The sequence below is a fragment of the Astatotilapia calliptera genome, chromosome 17 (genome assembly GCF_900246225.1).
Source record: "Astatotilapia calliptera chromosome 17, fAstCal1.2, whole genome shotgun sequence".
In the NCBI taxonomy this organism is placed as follows: Eukaryota; Metazoa; Chordata; class Actinopteri; order Cichliformes; family Cichlidae; genus Astatotilapia; species Astatotilapia calliptera.
Genome location: NC_039318.1, coordinates 9,514,051 through 9,535,819, shown reverse-complemented (window position 1 = coordinate 9,535,819; position 21,769 = coordinate 9,514,051). Strand labels below are relative to the sequence as shown.

Below are 21,769 nucleotides of genomic sequence, written 5' to 3'. Positions count from 1 at the left end.
GATTTAAAGAGGAAAAAAAAAAGTTCACTTGGATGTTTGTACCTCAGACATTTGTAGTCTGTCAGAACATGAAAACGGTGAATATGAAAGGAACTCTGAATTATTTTTAAAAAAAAAGAAGAAAAAAAAAAAGAAATGTAACAAATAAATAACACAGTATGTTTATTACATTACATCTTAATTTTTAAATTTTTTTTAAGTCACGGTTACCTCAGCTTCGTGATGTCATAACATCAAAATACATACACAATACAAAAGAGAGTTGTTACTGACAGTATCTATTTATTCGCCAACAGGACCTGATTCTCCATCGCTGGAGTTTAAAGAGCTACTGAAGAACGAGAAAAGCAACTTCAAACTGGTCAACAGTGCGGTGTCTTTTCTGGGCGGTGTGCCCGCTATGATCAACCCGGCCGACATGTCCAACACTATCCCCAATGAGAAGGTGAGACCAGGTGGGAGGTGTGTCATAGCTTGCAGGAACACAGAACATTGTTTTTGGTGAAATTCATAACAACTGATTATTAATCCACATTCAGTGTGTTTTATATGTACTTAACAAAGAGAAACACATTCCCAACACTACACTAAGCTTATTCCCCCGCTAATTCCCTGCCTGCAGTCTTGTGCTACAGATGTATAAATGATCATGTGTAAAAACAATAATACAAATGTAGCTTTCTGATTCAGTAGCTCTGTGACAGATGTTGGCTTTTAAATGAATTAAGCTCACTTTACAGGAGTTGGCTGACTTTGTGGCTGCCTCACCCATGTAACCTGACTAAATTTCCGCCCTCATGAGGACAAACTCTCTTGCAATCATTTGTCTTTAAAATCTCAGGATTTGGTAAAATAAGGCTTTTAACGCCTCAATTGTAAAGATATTTAATGTACCAAAATGTGAGAGAGAATGCAGCACTGTCTTCATCCACGTAAACTGACTTGCAGGTGGTGATGTCGTACTTGTCCTTCCTGTGCGCTCGCCTGTTGGACCTACGGGACGAAACCAGAGCTGCGCGGGTCATACAGGGAGCCTGGAGGAAATACAAGCTCAAGAAAGATTTAGAACTCTACAAGGTTTGTGGTTTTTACTTATCATTTAAATTAAACTCACAGTTAAGTCAAGTGTTAATGAGACCCTTTAGCCCTTTATGTCTGATACTGGCCTAATATTGGTCATGGGTAACTATGGGTGTTTGAGGTGTACTTGTCAATAAATGAACCTTGAAGACGTTGGTGGATGTAAGTCACACGTTAAAGGATCGTTAACTCTACACCCATCATGTTTGCAGACTGATACGCTTACAAAATGCTACCAAAAAAGTAACCTCTGTAGAGAAGGTTATAATGTGTTTAATGTAGAGCTGGGCGATAGAACGATAACGATATGTATCGCGATATAACTTTTACTCGATAGAGAAATTAAACTATCACGATAGACTTCGCCGCTCTTGTCCTCTTAAAAAAAAAAAAAAAAATTCCTTGAGTTGAACGATTCTACTGAAGTGTCAAGAGGTGTATTATGGGAAACGTCGAAAGCCTACATGAGAGGCCAGCTTATAGGATTTGTGTCAAATTTAAAGAAAGAGTTAACTTACACGTCCAGTTTATTGAATAAGATCAAAGATCTAGATGGCAGATATGCATCAAACCCAGATCCTAACCTCTATACAGAACGTGTGAAAGTTCAAGCCAGTCTCAATTTAACCACCACCGCAACAGCTATGGTTCAATTAATTAAGACTAAGCAACGCTTTTTTGAATCTGGCGACAAGGCAGGGAAACTTCTGGCTTATCAAGCCCGTGCCGAAGCAACCTCTAAGCTAATCCCAAAGGTCAAGTCTGCTGCTGGTGACATAATATCGGACCCAGAGGGAATTAATGAAGTATTTGTAAGTTTCTATTCCAATCTGTACACCTCAAGTTCTCCCCCTCTATCAGAAGAAACTCTCCAAAATATACATTTTCCAAGAATAGATAGAGATCTGACGAAAGGATTAGGGGGACCTATCACTGTAGTAGAGGTACAAGACGCCATTAAATCCTTAAACACAGGTAAATCGCCGGGCCCTGACGGTTACTCTGCAGAATACTATAAAGTCAATTCTGATCTTATGGCACCGTTGTTGAAAGATATGTATAATGAAGCCTTTTCAAAATGTCAATTACCCAAGACTTTGTCCGAAGCTACTATTTGTTTAATTTTGAAAAAGGATAAGGATCCTTTGTTGTGCAGTAGTTACAGACCAATTTCTCTTTTAAATATTGATTTTAAAATACAATCTAAAATCCTCGCACTTAGGCTACAACGTGCTCTGTCACAAATTATCGCCTTTGACCAGACGGGGTTTATGGCCGGCAGGCACTCATATGACAATTCAAGACGCCTCTTGAATATTATCCATACATCGTGCAACTCAATTCCAGAGGTTGTGGTATCTCTTGACGCGGAGAAAGCTTTCGACCGCGTCGAGTGGAGCTTCCTCTATGAGGTGATGGATAGGTTTGGCTTGGGGGCTGACTTTATTCTCTGGGTTAAGCTACTATATTCCTCGCCATCCGCCTGTATTCGTACTAACAACAACTTGTCTTTGCCTTTTCCACTTGAGAGGGGCACTAGGCAAGGGTGCCCTCTCTCACCCCTCCTATTCGCCATTGCTATCGAGCCTCTTGCAATATGGCTGCGTTCAGAGGATAGATTTAAAGGCATTACAAGGTTCGGTGTGACTCACAAACTCTCCCTTTATGCAGATGACTTGCTCCTGTACATTTCTGACCCTCTAAACTCATTCCCGGTGCTTTTTGACATACTGGACCAATATGGTACACTGTCAGGATATAAGGTCAATTATCAAAAAAGTGAGTTGCAACCCCTTAATTCCCTGGCCAGAGCTCTTCCCCACTCAATAGTGCCTTTCAAGTGGACAGAAACCGGATTTAGATATTTGGGGGTTTTTATTTCCTCTTCTATACATAAAATGATGAGGGAGAATTTTCTATCCCTACTAGAAAATGTTGGGAAAGATTGTGACCGTTGGACTTCTCTACCATTGTCAGTGGCAGGGAGAGTTAACCTGATAAGGATGAGTGTCCTCCCAAAATTCTTGTATCTTTTTCAACATGTCCCGATTTTTCTTACCAAGGCATTTTTTGACAAGTTAGAAAAGATTCTGTTACATTTCATATGGGGAGGGAAACAAGCTAGAATTTGCAAGTCTATTCTTCAGTCCTCTAAAAGTGATGGTGGTCTTGGTTTGCCCAATTTTAGACACTACTATTGGGCAGCTAACATACAAAAACTTTTACAATGGGTTCATAACGACCCCCCTGTAACAGCCTGGGTACAAATGGAAACTGCATCTAGCTGTTACTCATTATCATCAATACTCAGCTCACCACTCCCTTTTTCTCCAACCCTTGTTGGGGATAATCTAATAGCTAAGGAAACAGTAACTATTTGGCGACAGTTCAGAAAATACTTCGGGCTACTTGGACAGTCTTTGCTAACACCTTTATCAAAAAATTTTAATTTTGCACCTTCAAACACTGATGCGGCCTTTAGTAGTTGGAAAGATAACGGACTTAGGACTGTTAAGGACTTGTATAGTCAGGACACCTTTCTATCTTTTGCTGACCTATCGTCCAAATACGACCTGCCTAACTCCAACTTTTTTCGCTATCTTCAGGCTAGAAATTTTGTAAAAACGCAGTTTCCTCACTTTCCCAATCGGCCTCCAGAAACAAATCTGGATATCATCCTGCAGACGAACCCTCATCAAAACAGACTGATATCAGCCTTGTATAAAATACTAGATGCTTTGGTCCCCAAATCCATTTCTCATATTAAGTTGAGATGGGAGGAGGAGCTTCAGACAACCCTGCCAGAACAGCAGTGGGATCGTGCTTTGAAATTGATTCACTCGTCTTCAATTTGTGCTCGTCATGCTTTGATTCAGTGTAAGGTGGTCTATAAAGTACACTATACAAACGCAAAATTATCTAAAATCTATCCAACCATCAGTGATGCCTGTAGCAGATGTGGACTATCGCCTGCCAACCATGTCCACATGTTTTGGTCATGTTCGAAACTAAGTGCATTTTGGAGGAATATATTCGACACACTTAGCCAAGCATATGGCCAGACTGTCCTTCCTAACCCACTCTCTGCAATTTTTGGCATTCCTCCTGACTTGAACTTATCTGGTCCCCTCAAACAGGCCCTAGCCTTTACCACTTTACTGGCCCGGAGGCTTATTCTGTTGAAGTGGAAGCTTCCCCACCCCCCAACTCATGACCATTGGGTGAGAGATGTACTCTTTAACTTAAAGCTGGAAAAACTTAGATTCTCTCTAAAAGGTTCTATTAGGGAATTTAATAAAATCTGGAAATCATTTCTCTTGCTGGTCGACACTATTACTTTACTTCCTGAGTCTGCAGTGAACTGAGCGAAGCTACATTATAATGTTTTTGTTTTTTTTTTTGTTTTTTTATACCTTATCTATTTGTTTTTCCTTTTGTTTTGCTTGGTCCTTTCTCTGTTATTTGTTTTCTCTGTTTTTGTTTTGTTTGTTTTTGTTTGTCTGTTTGGTTACGGGGCGGGGGGAGGGGGGAGGAGTTGTGGTTGTTGTTGTTTTTTGGGGGGTTATGCTTGTTATGTATATGGGTCCTGAGGTGTTGGTTTTTTTTTTTGTTTTTTTTTTGTTTTTTGTTTTTTTTTCTCCTTTTCTTTTCTAAATTTTTTTTGTGTGTGTGTGTGTGTGTGTGTGTGTGTGTGTGTGTGTGTGTGTGTGTGTGTGTAAACTGGTTTTCTGCAGTGTTTTGTCTATTGTAGACCTGGTAGGGGGAGAATTTGGGTTGGGGGGTTAGAGGGTATAATGGACATACCACTGTTCTGAAATCAAGATGGACTTAGCTGTTGCTAACTTTGTATGTCATTGTTGAAATTAATAAAACAAAGTTGAAATAAAAAAAAAAAAAAAAAAAAAAAAGGTCAGCCAATCCAAATTAAGTAGCGCAGAGCCGAACCAATGACAGCCGCAGCGTCACGTCGCGTGACTTGTAACGTACAGCACAAGTGCCAAGCCGCACGTGTGTTTGTTTGGGAAGCAGCCAGCGCGTAATGGAGGAAATGAGTGTGCCGACTAGAAAAATCAACCGAGCGTGACCGAAGAGAAAACAGATGATGGTTCCAATGCCGGAGAGATTGTCGAACGGAAGAGCCATAGAAGTTCCGTAGTGTGAAGGTATTTCGGCTATTTCAAGTCTGACAAAAAACAGAGTAGCGTGCACTGTAAATTGTGCCGAAAGCAAGTCTGGAAATACAATAAACTGGTGCATGCGTCACACTGCGCCACGTTATTGTTTCGGTGAAATTAATTTCTACAATACTGTTAATTCTACTCTCTGCAGTGTTTAAATGCTTACATATACACACAGTTACTGTCCCTCCACACTTACGACTCGGTTCTGCTTCTATGCCCCAGCTTTGTTTACTTTTTCCCACCGAGGCTTCTAGACTTCTGATTGGCCAACATTTCTACATGGTTAGGAATCTAGCGCCACCTGCTGCTTTGGCATGTTCATAGCAGCGTTTTCTTCATTTCTGCCTTTATGTGCGGACGGGATTATTTTTTTAAAACGAAAACGGAAAATCTCCGTTTTCACAAATACCCGTGTACGTGTGGACGTAGCCTCAGTCTCTGACTGGAAGCGCTAATTCGTCATTCGGCTTTTGTCAGACTAAAGTAACTGTTAAAACTGTTTGAAAAGCTCAGCTATACAACAAGGAGAGATTGAGAATTTCCTTTTAGTTCTCAGTTTATTTGATATTGACAAAAGTTAGTCAGTTTTGTCTGTTCTTCTGTAAAACAAACTAAGATTTATTTTTAGAATTAATATTTTGTTTCTAAGTGGAATTGACAATTTAGTTTGTTTCGTTTGTTCTATTTTGAAACTTAAACGCTTTAGCGGCTGCCTTTTGTGTAGTTTGTAATATTTGCCTTTATTTATCTGAAAAAGTCTCATGTTCCTTAAGTACATCTACCCTGTCGAACTTATTATGGGAAATAAATATTTAAATAAAAACAAGCTGCTGATTATTTCACATTTTACTTGTGAGCAACGGCACATTTAAATCTTACAAATATAGTTATTTGGCTTATATCGTGATAGATATCGTTATCGCCTGAAATGAAAAAAACATATCGTGATATGAAAAAATCTCATATCGCCCAGCTCTAGTTTAATGTTGCTTCTTGTTTCCATGCAGGAAAGAAACATGGCTGCCATGAAAATCCAAGTATTTGTGAGGAATTTTCTTCAGAGGCGCAGAGCTAAGAGGCAGAACCAGGCTGCTGTTGTCATCCAGACCTCATGGAGAGGTTATGCAGCCCGCAAAAAGCTGCGACTTAGAAAACAGGCTCAACTTCGGGCTATGCAGCATGAAGCAGCAACCGTCATCCAGGTGTGTATGTGCGTTATATATCTGAGGGTTAGAAGTGGTGTTTGACAAAGTCACATATGGCTTTGGCTTTTTGAATCTAACTAGATTCAGCTTCTCAGGTGATGGTTAATCTGACTTTGTTTCTAGTTGTGAATGACTTTGTTCAAGGACATTTTGATGTTCATGATCATCTATTAATGTGCTGTCTAGTAAACACTGTGATTACACTTCTTTTTTTTGGATAATTTTACTGTTTTGTCATATCAAGGATAAATCCAGCATAATGAAGCTACCACGTGTTTTTGTTCTTTGAATTAAATGGGTCTTATCTTGTCCTTGCAGGCTCAGTGGAGGATGTTTTCAACTATGAGGGCTTACCAGTGCCTCAGATATCATACCATTGTTGTCCAAGCACAATGGCGAATGAGGAGGGCGGCCTCCGCTTATGGGAAAATCTACTGGGCGACGACAGTCATTCAGAAGTACTCACGAGCATGGGCCATCTCAAAAAGAGACAGAGCACATTATCTCTTACTAAGGAGCGCTGTGGTAAAAATACAAAGAGGCTATAGAAGATGGAAAGCTCAGAAAATACAAAAGGAAAACTGTGCGGTCAGAGTGATACAAGCTGCTTTTAAGAAATGGTACGGAAGAAAAATGTCCCAAAGAACTGCCGCTGCTGTGAGAATCCAGTCCTGGTACAGGATGCAAAAGTGTCTCAATCAGTACAGAAAGATCAAGGGAAGTGCTTTCCTCATTCAGGCTCAGTACAGAGGCCTTGCACAGAGGCGCCTTTTTCTCACATTAAAACTGCAGCACCACTCAGCTGTTGTCATCCAGAGTGCCTTCAGAGGGCACGCTGTCAGAAAAGAAGTGTCGGAAATGAGGTGTGCTGCAGTCGTAATCCAGCGCTGGTGCAGAGCTTCCATGACAAGAGACGCGGAGAGGAAAAAGTTTGTCAGGATGAAACGCGCGGCCGTTACCATACAGGCAGCGTATCGTGGGAAAGTGGCTCGAGACTCTCTGAAAAAACAGGACAGGGCAGCAGCTGTGATCCAGGCAGCTTTTAGGAAGCACGCTGCCCGTAGGCGCTACCTGATCTTGAAAAGAGCTGCAGTTCTAATACAGCAAAAGTACAGAGCAACACTTTTGAGTCGCAAGACAAATAATGAATATAACTCTCTGAGGGCCGCTGTGCTCACTGTGCAAGCTAACTGGAGAGGCAGAGTGGACAGGAAGAGGATAGAAAAGTGGCATCAGTGTGCATCTTTTATACAGGCTTGTTATCGTCGGCACAAAGTGCAAGCAGAGTACAGAGCCAAGAGGGCAGCAGCTGTGGTTCTACAGAGCCATTACAGAGCTTATTTGGCTGGAAGGAAGATGAGGAGAGGATACCTAGAAAAGAAAGCGGCATCCATTACTCTCCAAGCTGCATTCAGAGGGATGAGAGTTAGGGCAGAGTTGAAGAAAAAGCACCAGGCAGCGACTGTCATTCAGGCTTTAGCCAGGATGTTTTTATGTAGGAAACGTTATCTTCTGCTTCACAGTGCAGCGATTGTCATCCAGAGCCGATACAGAGCTCTTTTGCTGTGCAGGGTGCAGCTAAATGAATTCAGAAAACTTAAGCAGGCGACTGTTAAGATACAAGCTGTGTTTCGGGGATTTAGAGAAAGGCGGGACTTGAAGAGGCAACATAAAGCATCCAGAGCAATCCAAGCTCACTTCAGGATGCACAGAATGCGTGTGGCTTACCTTGCCCTTAAGTGTGCCTCCATCATTATTCAGGAAAGGTACAGGGCCAAACGGCTCATGGATCAACAGATGCAGAGTTACAGAACAATGAAACATGCAGTCATAGTAATCCAAGCAGCATACCGTGGCCACAAGGCCAGGAGAAAGATTGCAAACATGCACCAAGCTGCTTCAGTCATTCAGCGAAAGTTTCTGGCCATCCGGGATAGAAAAAACTTCCTGGCTGTCAGAGTGGCAGTTTTGGCCTGTCAGCAGAGGTACAGAGCAGTAACCCTGGCAAGAAAAGCACGGCTGGTCTATCTCTCAAAGAGAAGGGCAGTAGTTTGTCTACAAGCAGCTTACAGAGGATATGTAGTTCGAAAGCGGCTGTGTATTGAGCACATGGCAGCTGTAACAATTCAGTCTCAGTATAGAATGTACCAGCAGAAAAACAACTACAAGAGACTCTGCTGGGCAGCCACTGTATTGCAAACACGCTACAGAGCTAACAAAAAGATGAGAGCAGAGGTGCATGCCCTGAGTGTTAAGAAAAATGCAGCTGTTGTCTTACAAGCTGCCTTCCGTGGAATGAAATTAAGACAGATGATCAAACTACAGCATCAAGCTGCCAGTGTTATCCAGAGAGCTTACAGAGCTCACTGCGAACACAGGGAGTATCTCACTCTGAAATCCTCTGTCCTGACTCTTCAGAGAAGATATCGAGCCTCTGTAGCAGCAAAGAAACAGTTGCAAACATATCAGAAACTGCACAGAGCTGCTGTTGTTCTTCAGGCAGCGTACAGAGGGCAGCAGGTCAGACAGGAAGTTGCTCGTTGGCATCAAGCTGCTACTGTGATCCAGTCTGCCTTCAGAAAACACAGAGAAGTCGTCAAATTCCAGGCCATGCGTCTATCTGCCATCATCATCCAGAGACGTTATCGGGCTCGTGTTCTTCAGAGGCAAGAAAGGGAAAACTTCCTAAGAATGAGACATTCTGCTGTGGTCCTACAAGCAGCTTTCAGAGGTCATCGTGTCAGGTCTGACATTGCCAAGATGCACAGAGCAGCTACTGTCATTCAAGCAAACTTCAGGAGATATAAACTTCAATCAGAGTTCAGGCGACAACGCTGGGCAACCTGTGTCTTACAGCAGAGGTTCAGAGCTCAAAGAACCAGAAACCTTGTGGTGAAACATTATCAAGAGGTTAGAAAAGCTGCCATCATTCTACAGGCTGCATATCGTAGAATGAAATCCAGACAGATGATCAAACTACAGCATCAAGCTGCCAGTGTTATCCAGAGAGCTTACAGAGCTCACTGCGAACACAGAGAGTATCTCACTCTGAAATCCTCTGTCCTGACTCTTCAGAGAAGATATCGAGCCTCTATAGCAGCAAAGAAACAGTTGCAAACATATCAGAAACTGCGCAGAGCTGCTGTTGTTCTTCAGGCAGCGTACAGAGGGCAGCAGGTCAGACAGGAAGTTGCTCGTTGGCATCAAGCTGCTACTGTGATCCAGTCTGCCTTCAGAAAACACAGAGAAGTCATCAAATTCCAGGCCATGCGTCTATCTGCCATCATCATCCAGAGACGTCATCGGGCTCGTGTTCTTCAGAGGCAAGAAAGGGAAAACTTCCTAAGAATGAGACATTCTGCTGTGGTCCTACAAGCAGCTTTCAGAGGTCATCGTGTCAGGTCTGACATTGCCAAGATGCACAGAGCAGCTACTGTCATTCAAGCAAACTTCAGGAGATATAAACTTCAATCAGAGTTCAGGCAACAACGCTGGGCAACCTGTGTCTTACAGCAGAGGTTCAGAGCTCAAAGAACCAGAAACCTTGTGGTGAAACATTATCAAGAGGTTAGAAAAGCTGCCATCATTCTACAGGCTGCATATCGTGGAATGAAATCCAGACAGATGATCAAACTACAGCATCAAGCTGCCAGTGTTATCCAGAGAGCTTACAGAGCTCACTGCGAACACAGGGAGTATCTCACTCTGAAATCCTCTGTCCTGACTCTTCAGAGAAGATATCGAGCCTCTGTAGCAGCAAAGAAACAGTTGCAAACATGTCAAAAACTGCGCAGAGCTGCTGTTGTTCTTCAGGCAGCGTACAGAGGGCAGCAGGTCAGACAGGAAGTTGCTCGTTGGCATCAAGCTGCTACTGTGATCCAGTCTGCCTTCAGAAAACACAGAGAAGTCGTCAAATTCCAGGCCATGCGTCTATCTGCCATCATCATCCAGAGACGTCATCGGGCTCGTGTTCTTCAGAGGCAAGAAAGGGAAAACTTCCTAAGAATGAGACATTCTGCTGTGGTCCTACAAGCAGCTTTCAGAGGTCATCGTGTCAGGTCTGACATTGCCAAGATGCACAGAGCAGCTACTGTCATTCAAGCAAACTTCAGGAGATATAAACTTCAATCAGAGTTCAGGCGACAACGCTTGGCAACCTGTGTCTTACAGCAGAGGTTCAGAGCTCAAAGAACCAGAAACCTTGTGGTGAAACATTATCAAGAGGTTAGAAAAGCTGCCATCATTCTACAGGCTGCATATCGTGGAATGAAATCCAGACAGATGATCAAACTACAGCATCAAGCTGCCAGTGTTATCCAGAGAGCTTACAGAGCTCAATGCGAACACAGAGAGTATCTCACTCTGAAATCCTCTGTCCTGACTCTTCAGACAAGATATCGAGCCTCTGTAGCAGCAAAGAAACAGTTGCAAACATATCAGAAACTGCGCAGAGCTGCTGTTGTTCTTCAGGCAGCGTACAGAGGGCAGCAGGTCAGACAGGAAGTTGCTCGTTGGCATCAAGCTGCTACTGTGATCCAGTCTGCCTTCAGAAAACACAGAGAAGTCGTCAAATTCCAGGCCATGCGTCTATCTGCCATCATCATCCAGAGACGTCATCGGGCTCGTGTTCTTCAGAGGCAAGAAAGGGAAAACTTCCTAAGAATGAGACATTCTGCTGTGGTCCTACAAGCAGCTTTCAGAGGTCATCGTGTCAGGTCTGACATTGCCAAGATGCACAGAGCAGCTACTGTCATTCAAGCAAACTTCAGGAGATATAAACTTCAATCAGAGTTCAGGCAACAACGCTGGGCAACCTGTGTCTTACAGCAGAGGTTCAGAGCTCAAAGAACCAGAAACCTTGTGGTGAAACATTATCAAGAGGTTAGAAAAGCTGCCATCATTCTACAGGCTGCATATCGTGGAATGAAATCCAGACAGATGATCAAACTACAGCATCAAGCTGCCAGTGTTATCCAGAGAGCTTACAGAGCTCACTGCGAACACAGAGAGTATCTCACTCTGAAATCCTCTGTCCTGACTCTTCAGACAAGATATCGAGCCTCTGTAGCAGCAAAGAAACAGTTGCAAACATATCAAAAACTGCGCAGAGCTGCTGTTGTTCTTCAGGCAGCGTACAGAGGGCAGCAGGTCAGACAGGAAGTTGCTCGTTGGCATCAAGCTGCTACTGTGATCCAGTCTTCCTTCAGAAAACACAGAGAAGTCGTCAAATTCCAGGCCATGCGTCTATCTGCCATCATCATCCAGAGACGTCATCGGGCTCGTGTTCTTCAGAGGCAAGAAAGAGCAAAGTTTTTGAAGTTTAAACAATCCGCCATAGTTCTCCAGGCAGCACTGAGAGGCTGGCGCGTCAGGAGGGATGTTAGCCTACAAAATCATGCTGCTGTTGTAATCCAGTCATACTGGAAATGTTTGGTGGAACGACGTATCTTCCAAAGAAAGAAAGATGCAGCTGTGAAACTTCAGCAGAGGATTCGAGCAGTGCAGCTCGGCAGGCAGGAGAGAAGCAAATACAGCCAAGTGAGGCAAGCTGCCATCACACTTCAGAAACACTGGCAAGCCTGGATTGCAAGACAGCAGGTAAAGTTCATTTGCAGTACAAAAATAAACAGAGTACCGTAATTAAGAGGAACTGCAGCTTGTTTGGAGTCTCACAGTGTTGAAATGTGATTTGTAGTAAGCAGTCTCAATGTGTTATGTGGAGGGGAAAAAAAAGTTGCTGGTTAAATGTAAGCCAATGTTTTTCAGGTACTAAAGGCCGCTCGTGCAGAGAGGATGCTACGTTTTACGTCGGCCATATTTCACCATCTCAGTGCCATAAAGATCCAACGAGCACTCAGAGCTCATTGGGCTTTGGAGTCCGCTAAAAGACAGATCCATTCTGTTATCACCATACAGGTAGAGTCACAAAACATCCACAGTGCTACATCTATTGAAGAGTACAACAGTTTTTACAAATGGCATCTTGACTTTTTTTTTTTTTTTTTTTTTTTTTTTTTTTTTTAGCGACTGGTGAGAGCGAGGCAACAGAGAAGACGCTATCTGGAGTACAAGCTGAAGGTGGCTACAGCTCAGAGAGCAGTCAGGCACTGGCTAGCTCGTCGCCACAAGGCTGCGACTGTCATCCAGCAGGCTGTCTGGAAATTCCTCCTCCTCAGGCGTCAGAAGAGGGTTCAGCAGGGTATTCTCAAGGCCCAGGTACCGTAGTCAGTGCTGAGTGTGGTAAAGATGTTGCCTGTAATTCTAAAGGGGAGAGTCGCAGATTTCCAATTCAGTCTATATTTAGGTGTCCAAAGTTCATTCAACCCTCAGTCACCTCAGTTAGAACAGCCCATTAAAGATTTGCTAAATCTTTTCTTTCTACAATGATCAGTCCATGACATTATAACTGGGAAACAATTTCAGGAGGAGGACTGTTTTTAACATCTGACTGTTGCGAACATGGCCTAATTTTACAAAGAAAATATAGGTAACACTTTATATGACAACCCATAGGTAAGCAAAGAAAGGGATGCACAGAACTCCCCTGTCCCCAGCCACCTCTTCCAGCTCATCTGAGAAACACAGAGATGTTCTCAGGCCAGGCAAGAGATATAAACTCTACAATATCTTCTGAGTCTGCCACGGGGCCTCGTCCTGGTGGGACAGACCTAGAACACCTTATCCAGGAGGCATTCTTATCTGCCTCCTGGATAAGAATGCCTCCTGGATAAGGCACCTCAACTGGCTCCTTTTACTGTAGAGGGTATAGCGGCTCTACAGTAACATTATTTCTAAGTAAAAAGGCCACCCATCATTCCAAGAAAGCTCATTTCTGACACTTGTATTCCTGATCTCATTCTTTAGGCCATTACCCAGAGCTTGTGACTAGGGCTGGGTGATATGGCCTAAAATCCATATCGCGATATAATTTGAAGCACGTGCGGTAACGATATATATCGCAATATATTATTTTCTTCTGTATAACGTATTTTCCACACTATAAGGCACACATAAAATCCTTTCATTTTCTCCAAAATCGAGAGTGTGCCTTATGTATGAATTCTGGTTGTGCTTACTGACCTCAAACCGATTTGGGCGTGCAGAAATCTGTTAAAAATGTTTTAGTACAACTTTGGTAAGCCGCACTGCTTGATGGATTGTCAGAGCATTACGGCTGCCATAGTGAGGAGCTTCGCGGAGTAATCTGGGTCCAAAACTCCTTCTGCTTCAGGTCCCAAAGTCAAATGAACACTGAGCGTTAAAAACGGTCTAAATTCTTTCATCTTTAATAAAATCATCAGCGTTGCTGCTTTACCAGGTGTAACAATTAAGTTTAACATCCAGGCTTCCATGAAAACAGAATTTCTTAAATTTAACGGAGTTAGAAGTTAACAGGAAGTTAGCTCGCTAGTTTCCACCTAAACATTTCATACCATGTTCTGACAGAGATTTTTGAAACTAATTAAAACGTACAGCTCTGCTACCACTTCCAACATAAATGAAGACAGAAAACTAAACAGCAGTGGCGTTTGCAGGGTTACTGAAGTTGGACTACCTGGTGTTTAATGTTGTGCTACGTGATTGCTAGCGACACAGCTATGTTAGCATAACATTAGCACAGTGAAGCTGGAGGATGAACGCCAACTTTTTTTCCACTCGATAAAAGTTAACGTGAGGGATTCTGGTGGTCGGGGACGAATGCAATCGCATGGCAGGATGCTATACACGGGCCAAACTTCAGTCAGGAGAACAACTGAGACTTTTCATCCACAATAGGTTAGTTATTAATATACTGCAACAACATGGGGATAGGAACAGCTGTGAGAGAATTCAACATAAATGAATCAAATTTACGGAAGTGGAGGACGCGCAGTTTTTGGCTTTCCCCATATTTCAAAAGTGCTTCATCTCTTTGCTATGACTGTCGCCTGGCATAATTTGCAGATGATAATGGTTGTAGCCGCTGCGATGCTTTCAACCAAAACAGGCATCATCAACATGCGGTAGAGCGGTATAGTCAAAATCTCTATCGTTGGCCAAATTTATGTTGTTTCTATCGTATATCGTTTCTATCGCCCACCCCTACTTGTGACCATAGATGAGAGTAGGGACGTAGATTGACTGGTAAATCGAGAGTTTCACTTTTACTCTCAGCTCTCTGTTCAGCACAACGGATCGGTTCAGCATCACTGCAACCATAGACCCGTCCGTGTCCCGCTCCCCTCAGTCATGAACAAGAGCCCAAGATGCTTGGGCCATGGCCTCAGACTTGGAGGTGCTGATTCTCATTCCCACCACTTTATACTTGGCCAGTGTCAGCTGGAGGCGACAGACCTGATCAAGTCAAAAGAACAACATAATCAATGAAAAGCAGAGATTCTGGGACCACAAAAGTGAAAGCCTCCTGCCACTTTGCTATGCCTACAAATTCTGTCTATAAAAATTATAAACAGAATTGGTGACAAAGGGCACCCTTGGAAGAATCCAATACCCACTGGGAATGAATCTAACTTATTGCCAGTAATGTGGACCAAGCTCTTGCAACGGTTGTATAAGGGCCGAATGGCTCATATTAACAAGCAACACACCAAGGAATCAAACCCTCTCGTCTACCGGGGGAAAAAAACTCCAATATACAGGCAGCCAGCCAAGGACATGCCAAGATACCGCTTGTCACCAAAAGCAACTTCTAGCTGGGACAGAATCCAGCCCCTGTCCAGGAGGCTGGTTCCAGAGCTCAAGCTGTGTATTGAGGTGAGCCCGGTTATATCTCTTTGGTACCTTTCAACCTCACACACCAGCTCATGCTCCTCCTCCACCAGAAAGTTGACGTTTCACCAGCCTCAGTAGCTTGGGATCAGCCCACCAGGGTCCACCAGGGTCTCCCTTGACTGGCACCCGTCACACACTGCACCCAACCCCTATAGCACCCAACCCTCTCCTGTGGATGGTGGGCCTACAGGAGGAAATGCTCATTTGCCTTCTCCAGGTTGCGTCCGGTCAGGCCTCCAGGCCACCAGGGGCTCTCCTTCAGGTACCCTCCCCAGACCTGGCTCCAGGGCAGAGCTCCACTAACCTTATCCCAGGCAGGGTGAACTGTTCCCTTGATTGTGTACACATAACGGTCTTCTAAACAGCTCTTTGTCTGGTTCCTCACCCAGGACCAATTTACCATGGGAGATCCTACCAGGGGCAAAAGGCCTTTCGAGTGCATAGCCCCTGGAATTCTTGGGACACACAAACCCCTTGACTACAATAATATAGCAAATTACAGAGGAGAATTTATGTAATGCATAAGTAACGTTAATAATTTTATAACTTAAGGTATTTTATAGGAAAAAAGACAATTTATACTTTTAAGTACTGCCCAATTTCACGGAAATTTTATGGACAAGCAATTTCCCAATTTTACATCATAAATAAACTGTACTGTTCTATGGACATGTCATAGTATGGAGTAGATTAATTGTGCCTTTGTATATTATTATTATTATTATTATCTTTTTTTTTCTTTTTTTTTTTTTACATCTTTTCTTAATATTCATCATGTTTGTGAGTATGACAGATCTTTTAAAAATAAAATTGATTTCTCCCAATCCCTGAGTTTTTGTAGGTAACTATAATGACATTGTTATTAAAAGAAAAATAAATTGAAATTCAATTTAATGATGGAGGAATCACTCCCTTAGTTGCAGGCTGTGTTTTAAAGTGTTACCAAAATTAAAAGCAACAACTTGTTATCCAGTCTTTACTTTATCCTCATCATTTTGATATTTGTTGACAATGTAGTCAGCAAAATGTTGTTACAACCTACAAAGTAAGGCAGTAACAGCCTTGCTGGGATCATTTCTTTAATTTTGCTGTTAATATTTAATACTTCTAATAACAGTTTACACTAGCAAAATGTTTGCTATGAATTGATGGAAATCAAATAATTTTATACACATTTTGCCCTGAAAATTGTTAACTTATTTAGTTTTCCAACAGTTTGAAACTAATGTGAGTTTTTGTTTTGTTTGTTTGTTTTTAATTTAATTTAATTTTAACCACTTTCTCCTTCTAGGCTCTGTGGAGAGGACACTGCTCCCGCAGATTGAATGACAATCCCAAGATTGTAAAGCTGAGGCACCGCTTACGTGTGGTCACTGCCAGTGTCCGAGAGGAAGACAAACTGTGCAATAAAACTTCATGTGCACTGGATTACCTTCTTCGTTATAAACACTTCTCGTACATTCTGGAGGCCTTGAAAAATCTTGGTAAGGCTTTTTGTTGTCTACTCGTTTCCCCTCATGCTGAGTACAAAAATGGAAAAATAGTTTTAAACAGCATTTTCCCTGCAAGTCATCCCACAGCTTTAGATGTGGCAACTTATGTAACACTAAACAGCTTAATGACAATATCTTTGGCTCACCCCACCACAGCACTGAACAAACGCCATGCAAGTTATAGTTTACTCAGCTTACGATCAGACATTATTTTCAACTGAGTGAATGAGCACACGTGAGCCATGACGAATTATTTCACATATCATTATGAGAGGCAGAAGATGCATGTAGTTCCTACCAAACATTTAGATGGTCCCAGTAATATAGTTACTTTTCACTGTGAAGTAACAGTGATTTCTGGAAGTGTTCCTGGGCCCAGGCAATGATTTCATGACACAGCCATGCTTGGTTTTAAAGCAGTGTTGCCTGAGGGCCCAAAGATGGCAGATATTCAATACTGATTTGTACTTGTACCTCTTGCATGCTGATATTTCTCCTCATTCTAATAATCTTTAGATGAGATATTCTGTGCAATTTAACATTGAGGACCATTATAAATGAGTGAATGGACAACTCGAGAATGAGTATTTAAATTGATACCATAGACGTATCTACTAGAAATTCTTCTGAGAAACTGCCTCTTTAAAACGCTTCAGCATTTCTGGAGCATTTCTTTGTGTTTCTTGTCTTTCTAATGTGTGATGTGTAGAATCAAAACCCACTTCTGGTCTTTGAATTATGGTGGGTAATATTTTAGGGACTATTTCTACAATCACTCCCAAATCTATTAAATATTTTATAGTTTAAAATGTGTAAATATATATGTGCCTAATTGGCCAAAATGCATACTTCTTATTCATGTAAGAGTGCATCTTATGATTTGTCCTGGCTGAAATCTCTTTGTGCGTGCCTCTGTGTTTGCATGTTGCATTCGTGTGCAGAAACCGCCACCAGGCTGTCCCCAGAGTGCTGCGAGCGGCTTGTGGAGAGCGGAGCCACTAACGTCATCTTCACACTAATCCGTTGCTGTAACAGGAGCGTCCCCTGCATGGACGTCATCACCTTCTCCATTCAGATACTTCTCAACCTTTCCAAGGTACTGCAGACACAGAACAGCACTTTGTATTTTATGCTTCCTCATGAAGTAATCCGGTACTCTCAGGTTATAAACATAAAAGGTAAACCGGTTAATTAGTTTAGTGTGACATTAAAGCTGAAGGTAGACAGTTGTTTATTTTTTGTTTTCCTACAGGCCCAACATTAGATTAAGCTGTTTTAACTGTCTGTAGACACATGAAATGGAGGAGATGTTTTAGCTTATATTTTGCTATCTCCACCTCCTCCACTCCTCAGTTCCAGCATATTTAACAATGTCAGTGTCAGATTTCACCTAAGACTAAGGGTAGGACAGCAACCTCCTTGTGACTAGAAAGAAATTATAGTTTCCCATTGGTTGCATTGAATTTCTTCACATTAGGCAAAAGTTAACAAGTATTTCCACCTAGGTGTGTCACGATACTGGACATTAGTAGTCGGTACAAACAGCAGTAGAACTGAACAATTCTCACAGCCCAATTCGATACCAAAACAGAAATGATCTGAAGTGACATCTCGCATACTCGACCATAAACTGCCTCATTAAAGTCATTTTTAAAACACTGGCAGATCATTTATTTAAAATGTTAACATTGTATAGCCTACTAATGTTATATTACACTAGCATAAGCATTTAATGTTAGCCATTGCAAACATTTTAGCCAGTGGAACAAAGCTGATTTCACAGCTTTGTTGGTAATTTACATTTTGGCATAATAAAAGCAGGATAATGGTTTGGATGTTTGTAATGTTAATTGAAAAGCATTCACGCTGATCTATTCAAACTGATCTGGGAGCTATTCTTTTAGTTCACTTAGGCCACACAATTTCAGTACAGTACAGTAACATGCTTGCATACGGCTTTTTGGGAAATCAGTCCTTACTCACATTTTCAGAATTTTGGTAGGAAGTGATACAACACATATTGGTTCTGGTGACATCCCTAGTTACAGCAACCAACCTATCACACACTTACACAATGGTTTTGGGCCAGCCATTGTTTTCCTTAGTGTGACTGTAATATAAGGTGGTAACACATACTTATTTATGTACAGATATGTTAAATGCAGAGTACTTTTATACAGTATTCTCATGGCTAGACATTTTGTGTCATCATATAAAGGTACATAAAAGTATATAAAAGTTGGTGCTGCATCACTATCCAGTATTTCTTAAATTCAGCAGTATTTTTGGTTGCATTATTTTAAACAGTAACTTGCAAGAACACAGAGAAGATGCATTTAAAGAGCTCTATCACTTAACTCTGGTTGTCTGAAAATATCAGAACTAAAGTGTTATCAAGCTTTCCTGTTTTCTCTAAAAGCATTTCCCATTTCCTGTATATAGATCTGACCCTCTGTCAGACTGTTTGCTGTTATCGATTTCTCTCTTCTCGCTGTGAACTTTGTTCTTCTTGCAACATAATCTGCCTGACTGTGACGGGAACATGTTGGCGTGGTAGACCCAGACATCTTACTTATTTGTTTTGAATCTTCTGGCTGGAAAGGGATTGTTTAGACAAGTGGGGGTTGAATAAACCTGTAATCTGTATACTGTCTATGGTAAATGACCGTCAGCACACCCGTGCTTTTGAGAAGCTTTCACTGCTGTGGATGAGGGCAGCAGCAAAACATTTGTATGGGAATGTAAAGCTTTTGGATCCAAATATGTTCCCTCACAAAAGCCACCAGACTCATTTGACAAAAACAGGTTAATTTGTACCGTTCTAAAACATCAAACAATAGGACAAACTAATCCCTGCTTAGTTTTGAGAAATTACACCTCCCATCATTCTGTGCAGTGTTTAATGAAATGAGATTACCAGCATGGAAGCTGTCTCATGATTGTGGCTTTAACAGCTTTGCTTAAGGCCTTACATGTCATCTACAATCTATAAGAAACTGCTTTCTGTAAAGCTAATTTAACTGCAAAGTGACCATTTATGTGGATATGTAGCAGATAAAACATGTATTATGTTCACTTTTTTGTGTGTGCGTGAAGCATTAAATATGAAGAACAAAGTGGACGAGGGTGGTGTTTATTTTTGAGTGTTTCTGTCTTTTTCAGCCAAAATAGAACATGCAACAGTGGATGCGTTAGTGTTGTTTAAGTGTGCAGGACTAACATCGTCTCCCCTCCCTCCTCAGTACCACAAGACCATTGAGGCGGTGTATTCAGTGGAAAACTCTGTGGAGACGCTGCTGGACCTGCTGCAGAGATACCGGGAGAAGGCAGGGGATAAAGTGGCAGAAAAGGGTGGAAGCATCTTCACTAAGGCCTGTTTCCTTCTTGCGCTCCTGCTGCAGGACAAGCAACGCACTGAGGTCCGTAGACACTGTAACAAACGGATAACACGAGTGCATAAATACCAATATCAATGATATTTTTACACAAGAGAAAATGCTAACTATTTTTGCTTACTGTATTTTCTTTAGGAGGTCAAAAAGCTACCCAAGGTCTTGGATAGGATCCACAGTATTTACCGCCTCACTGCTCGCAAACACAAGATGGACACAGAAAGAACAATCATCAAGCAGAAGATGAGCGCGTCGATCAACGGGAGCTTCTTCGTTCCAGTGACGCCTCGTAAATCCCGCGCTGCACCAAAGTATGGATATTCCTGAGTTACATAATATACTGAAAGTGTGCTTGTATGTTTCCAGAGATAACTAAAAGTTTTTTCTTTTCTTTCAGGTTTGCACCAGATTGGGTTCTCAGGCGAGATAAGCTCAAAGACATTGTAGACCCCCTCAGGGCCATTCAGATGGTGGCGAACACACTGTCCATTGTGCTGTAAATAAACATGCTCATATATATATATATATATATATATATATATATATATATATATATATATATATATATATATATATATATATATATATATATATATATATATATATATATATATATATATATATATATATATATATATTTTTTTTTTTAATCCATGATCTTCTTTTTAAAAACTTAAGAAAAGTATTGCCGTCTTCTTTTTATTTTTTGTAAACCAATTCATTTTTATGTATATAATAAAATGGATTTGTCTATTAAATTGTTTCTTCTGGATCTATTACAGTGGGGAGAGGCATGCAAGGTTAACCTGTAACAGCACATGTCAGGATCGCCATTACTCCCAAAATGGCAGTTTTTACTAAAATCCCTTTTGATGTAATACCGGCCTGTGCAAACAAGAAGACAGTATGAACAGATGGGCGCAGGAGTGTGTCATTGGCTGCTGACTTGTGATTAACAAGTCCTGTGATAATCCTCCACTCACACTTAGAATGACTGAAATTTACAAAATGGACTACAGTAGGGGTTAATGGTTAAGGTGTGACAGTGGGTAAAAATGAGCCACACCCTGTTAGGTAATCATAAGCAACAGTCATTATGTGACAATAACCACTGAAGAGTTGAAAGAGCAGTAAGCAAACTAGACCAGTGAAAATTATTTTTGGCATGTTCATATAAGTTCATTTAAGGCAGCGGTCCCCAACCTTTTTTCCGCCACGGACCAAAATTTAACGGACCGGCCTTTAAGGTGTCGCGGATAAATACATCAACAACAAAAAAAATAGTATTGGTACCGAAAAAAAGATTTATTCATAACACACGTGAAAAGACCCAGAAAAACCGATTTGGCGGTTAAAAACAATAACAAAATAACGCTAAAAACCGATAAAAATCCTGAAAACCTGAATGCCATAAATGTCATCAATTAGGCTGGAATAATTTGTTTCTAGTGGCTTCTATTGTAAGTGCTTTACATTTCAGCATGACATCCTGTATGTGTCCTACAATGAGGACACTTGAAGCTGGTCATTTTCTTAGAATGGAGCTAAAGATAAAACCAAAACAAAACCAAACTTTCATAAGAAATCTTTATTCTGCAGTAAGGGACATTAAAAACCTAATAATGTTATCATTAAAAATATTAAAA

General features: G+C 41.5%; 1 protein-coding gene across 1 annotated transcript in view; it reads left to right on the top strand.

Annotated features, from left to right (window-relative positions):
* The window catches only part of aspm (assembly factor for spindle microtubules), a 31,191-nt gene extending 10,528 nt beyond the window's left edge, over positions 1 to 20,663 (top strand). The window contains exons 16-26 of the mRNA XM_026146828.1: positions 297 to 445; positions 949 to 1,077; positions 6,269 to 6,463; positions 6,785 to 12,064; positions 12,233 to 12,382; positions 12,491 to 12,682; positions 16,530 to 16,722; positions 17,673 to 17,827; positions 19,974 to 20,150; positions 20,262 to 20,434; positions 20,521 to 20,663. Of these exons, the coding sequence (XP_026002613.1) occupies positions 297 to 445; positions 949 to 1,077; positions 6,269 to 6,463; positions 6,785 to 12,064; positions 12,233 to 12,382; positions 12,491 to 12,682; positions 16,530 to 16,722; positions 17,673 to 17,827; positions 19,974 to 20,150; positions 20,262 to 20,434; positions 20,521 to 20,623 (6,896 nt within the window). The 3' untranslated portion in view covers positions 20,624 to 20,663. The remainder of the gene's footprint in view (positions 1 to 296; positions 446 to 948; positions 1,078 to 6,268; positions 6,464 to 6,784; positions 12,065 to 12,232; positions 12,383 to 12,490; positions 12,683 to 16,529; positions 16,723 to 17,672; positions 17,828 to 19,973; positions 20,151 to 20,261; positions 20,435 to 20,520) is intronic.
* Positions 20,664 to 21,769: the final 1,106 nt, after the last annotated feature.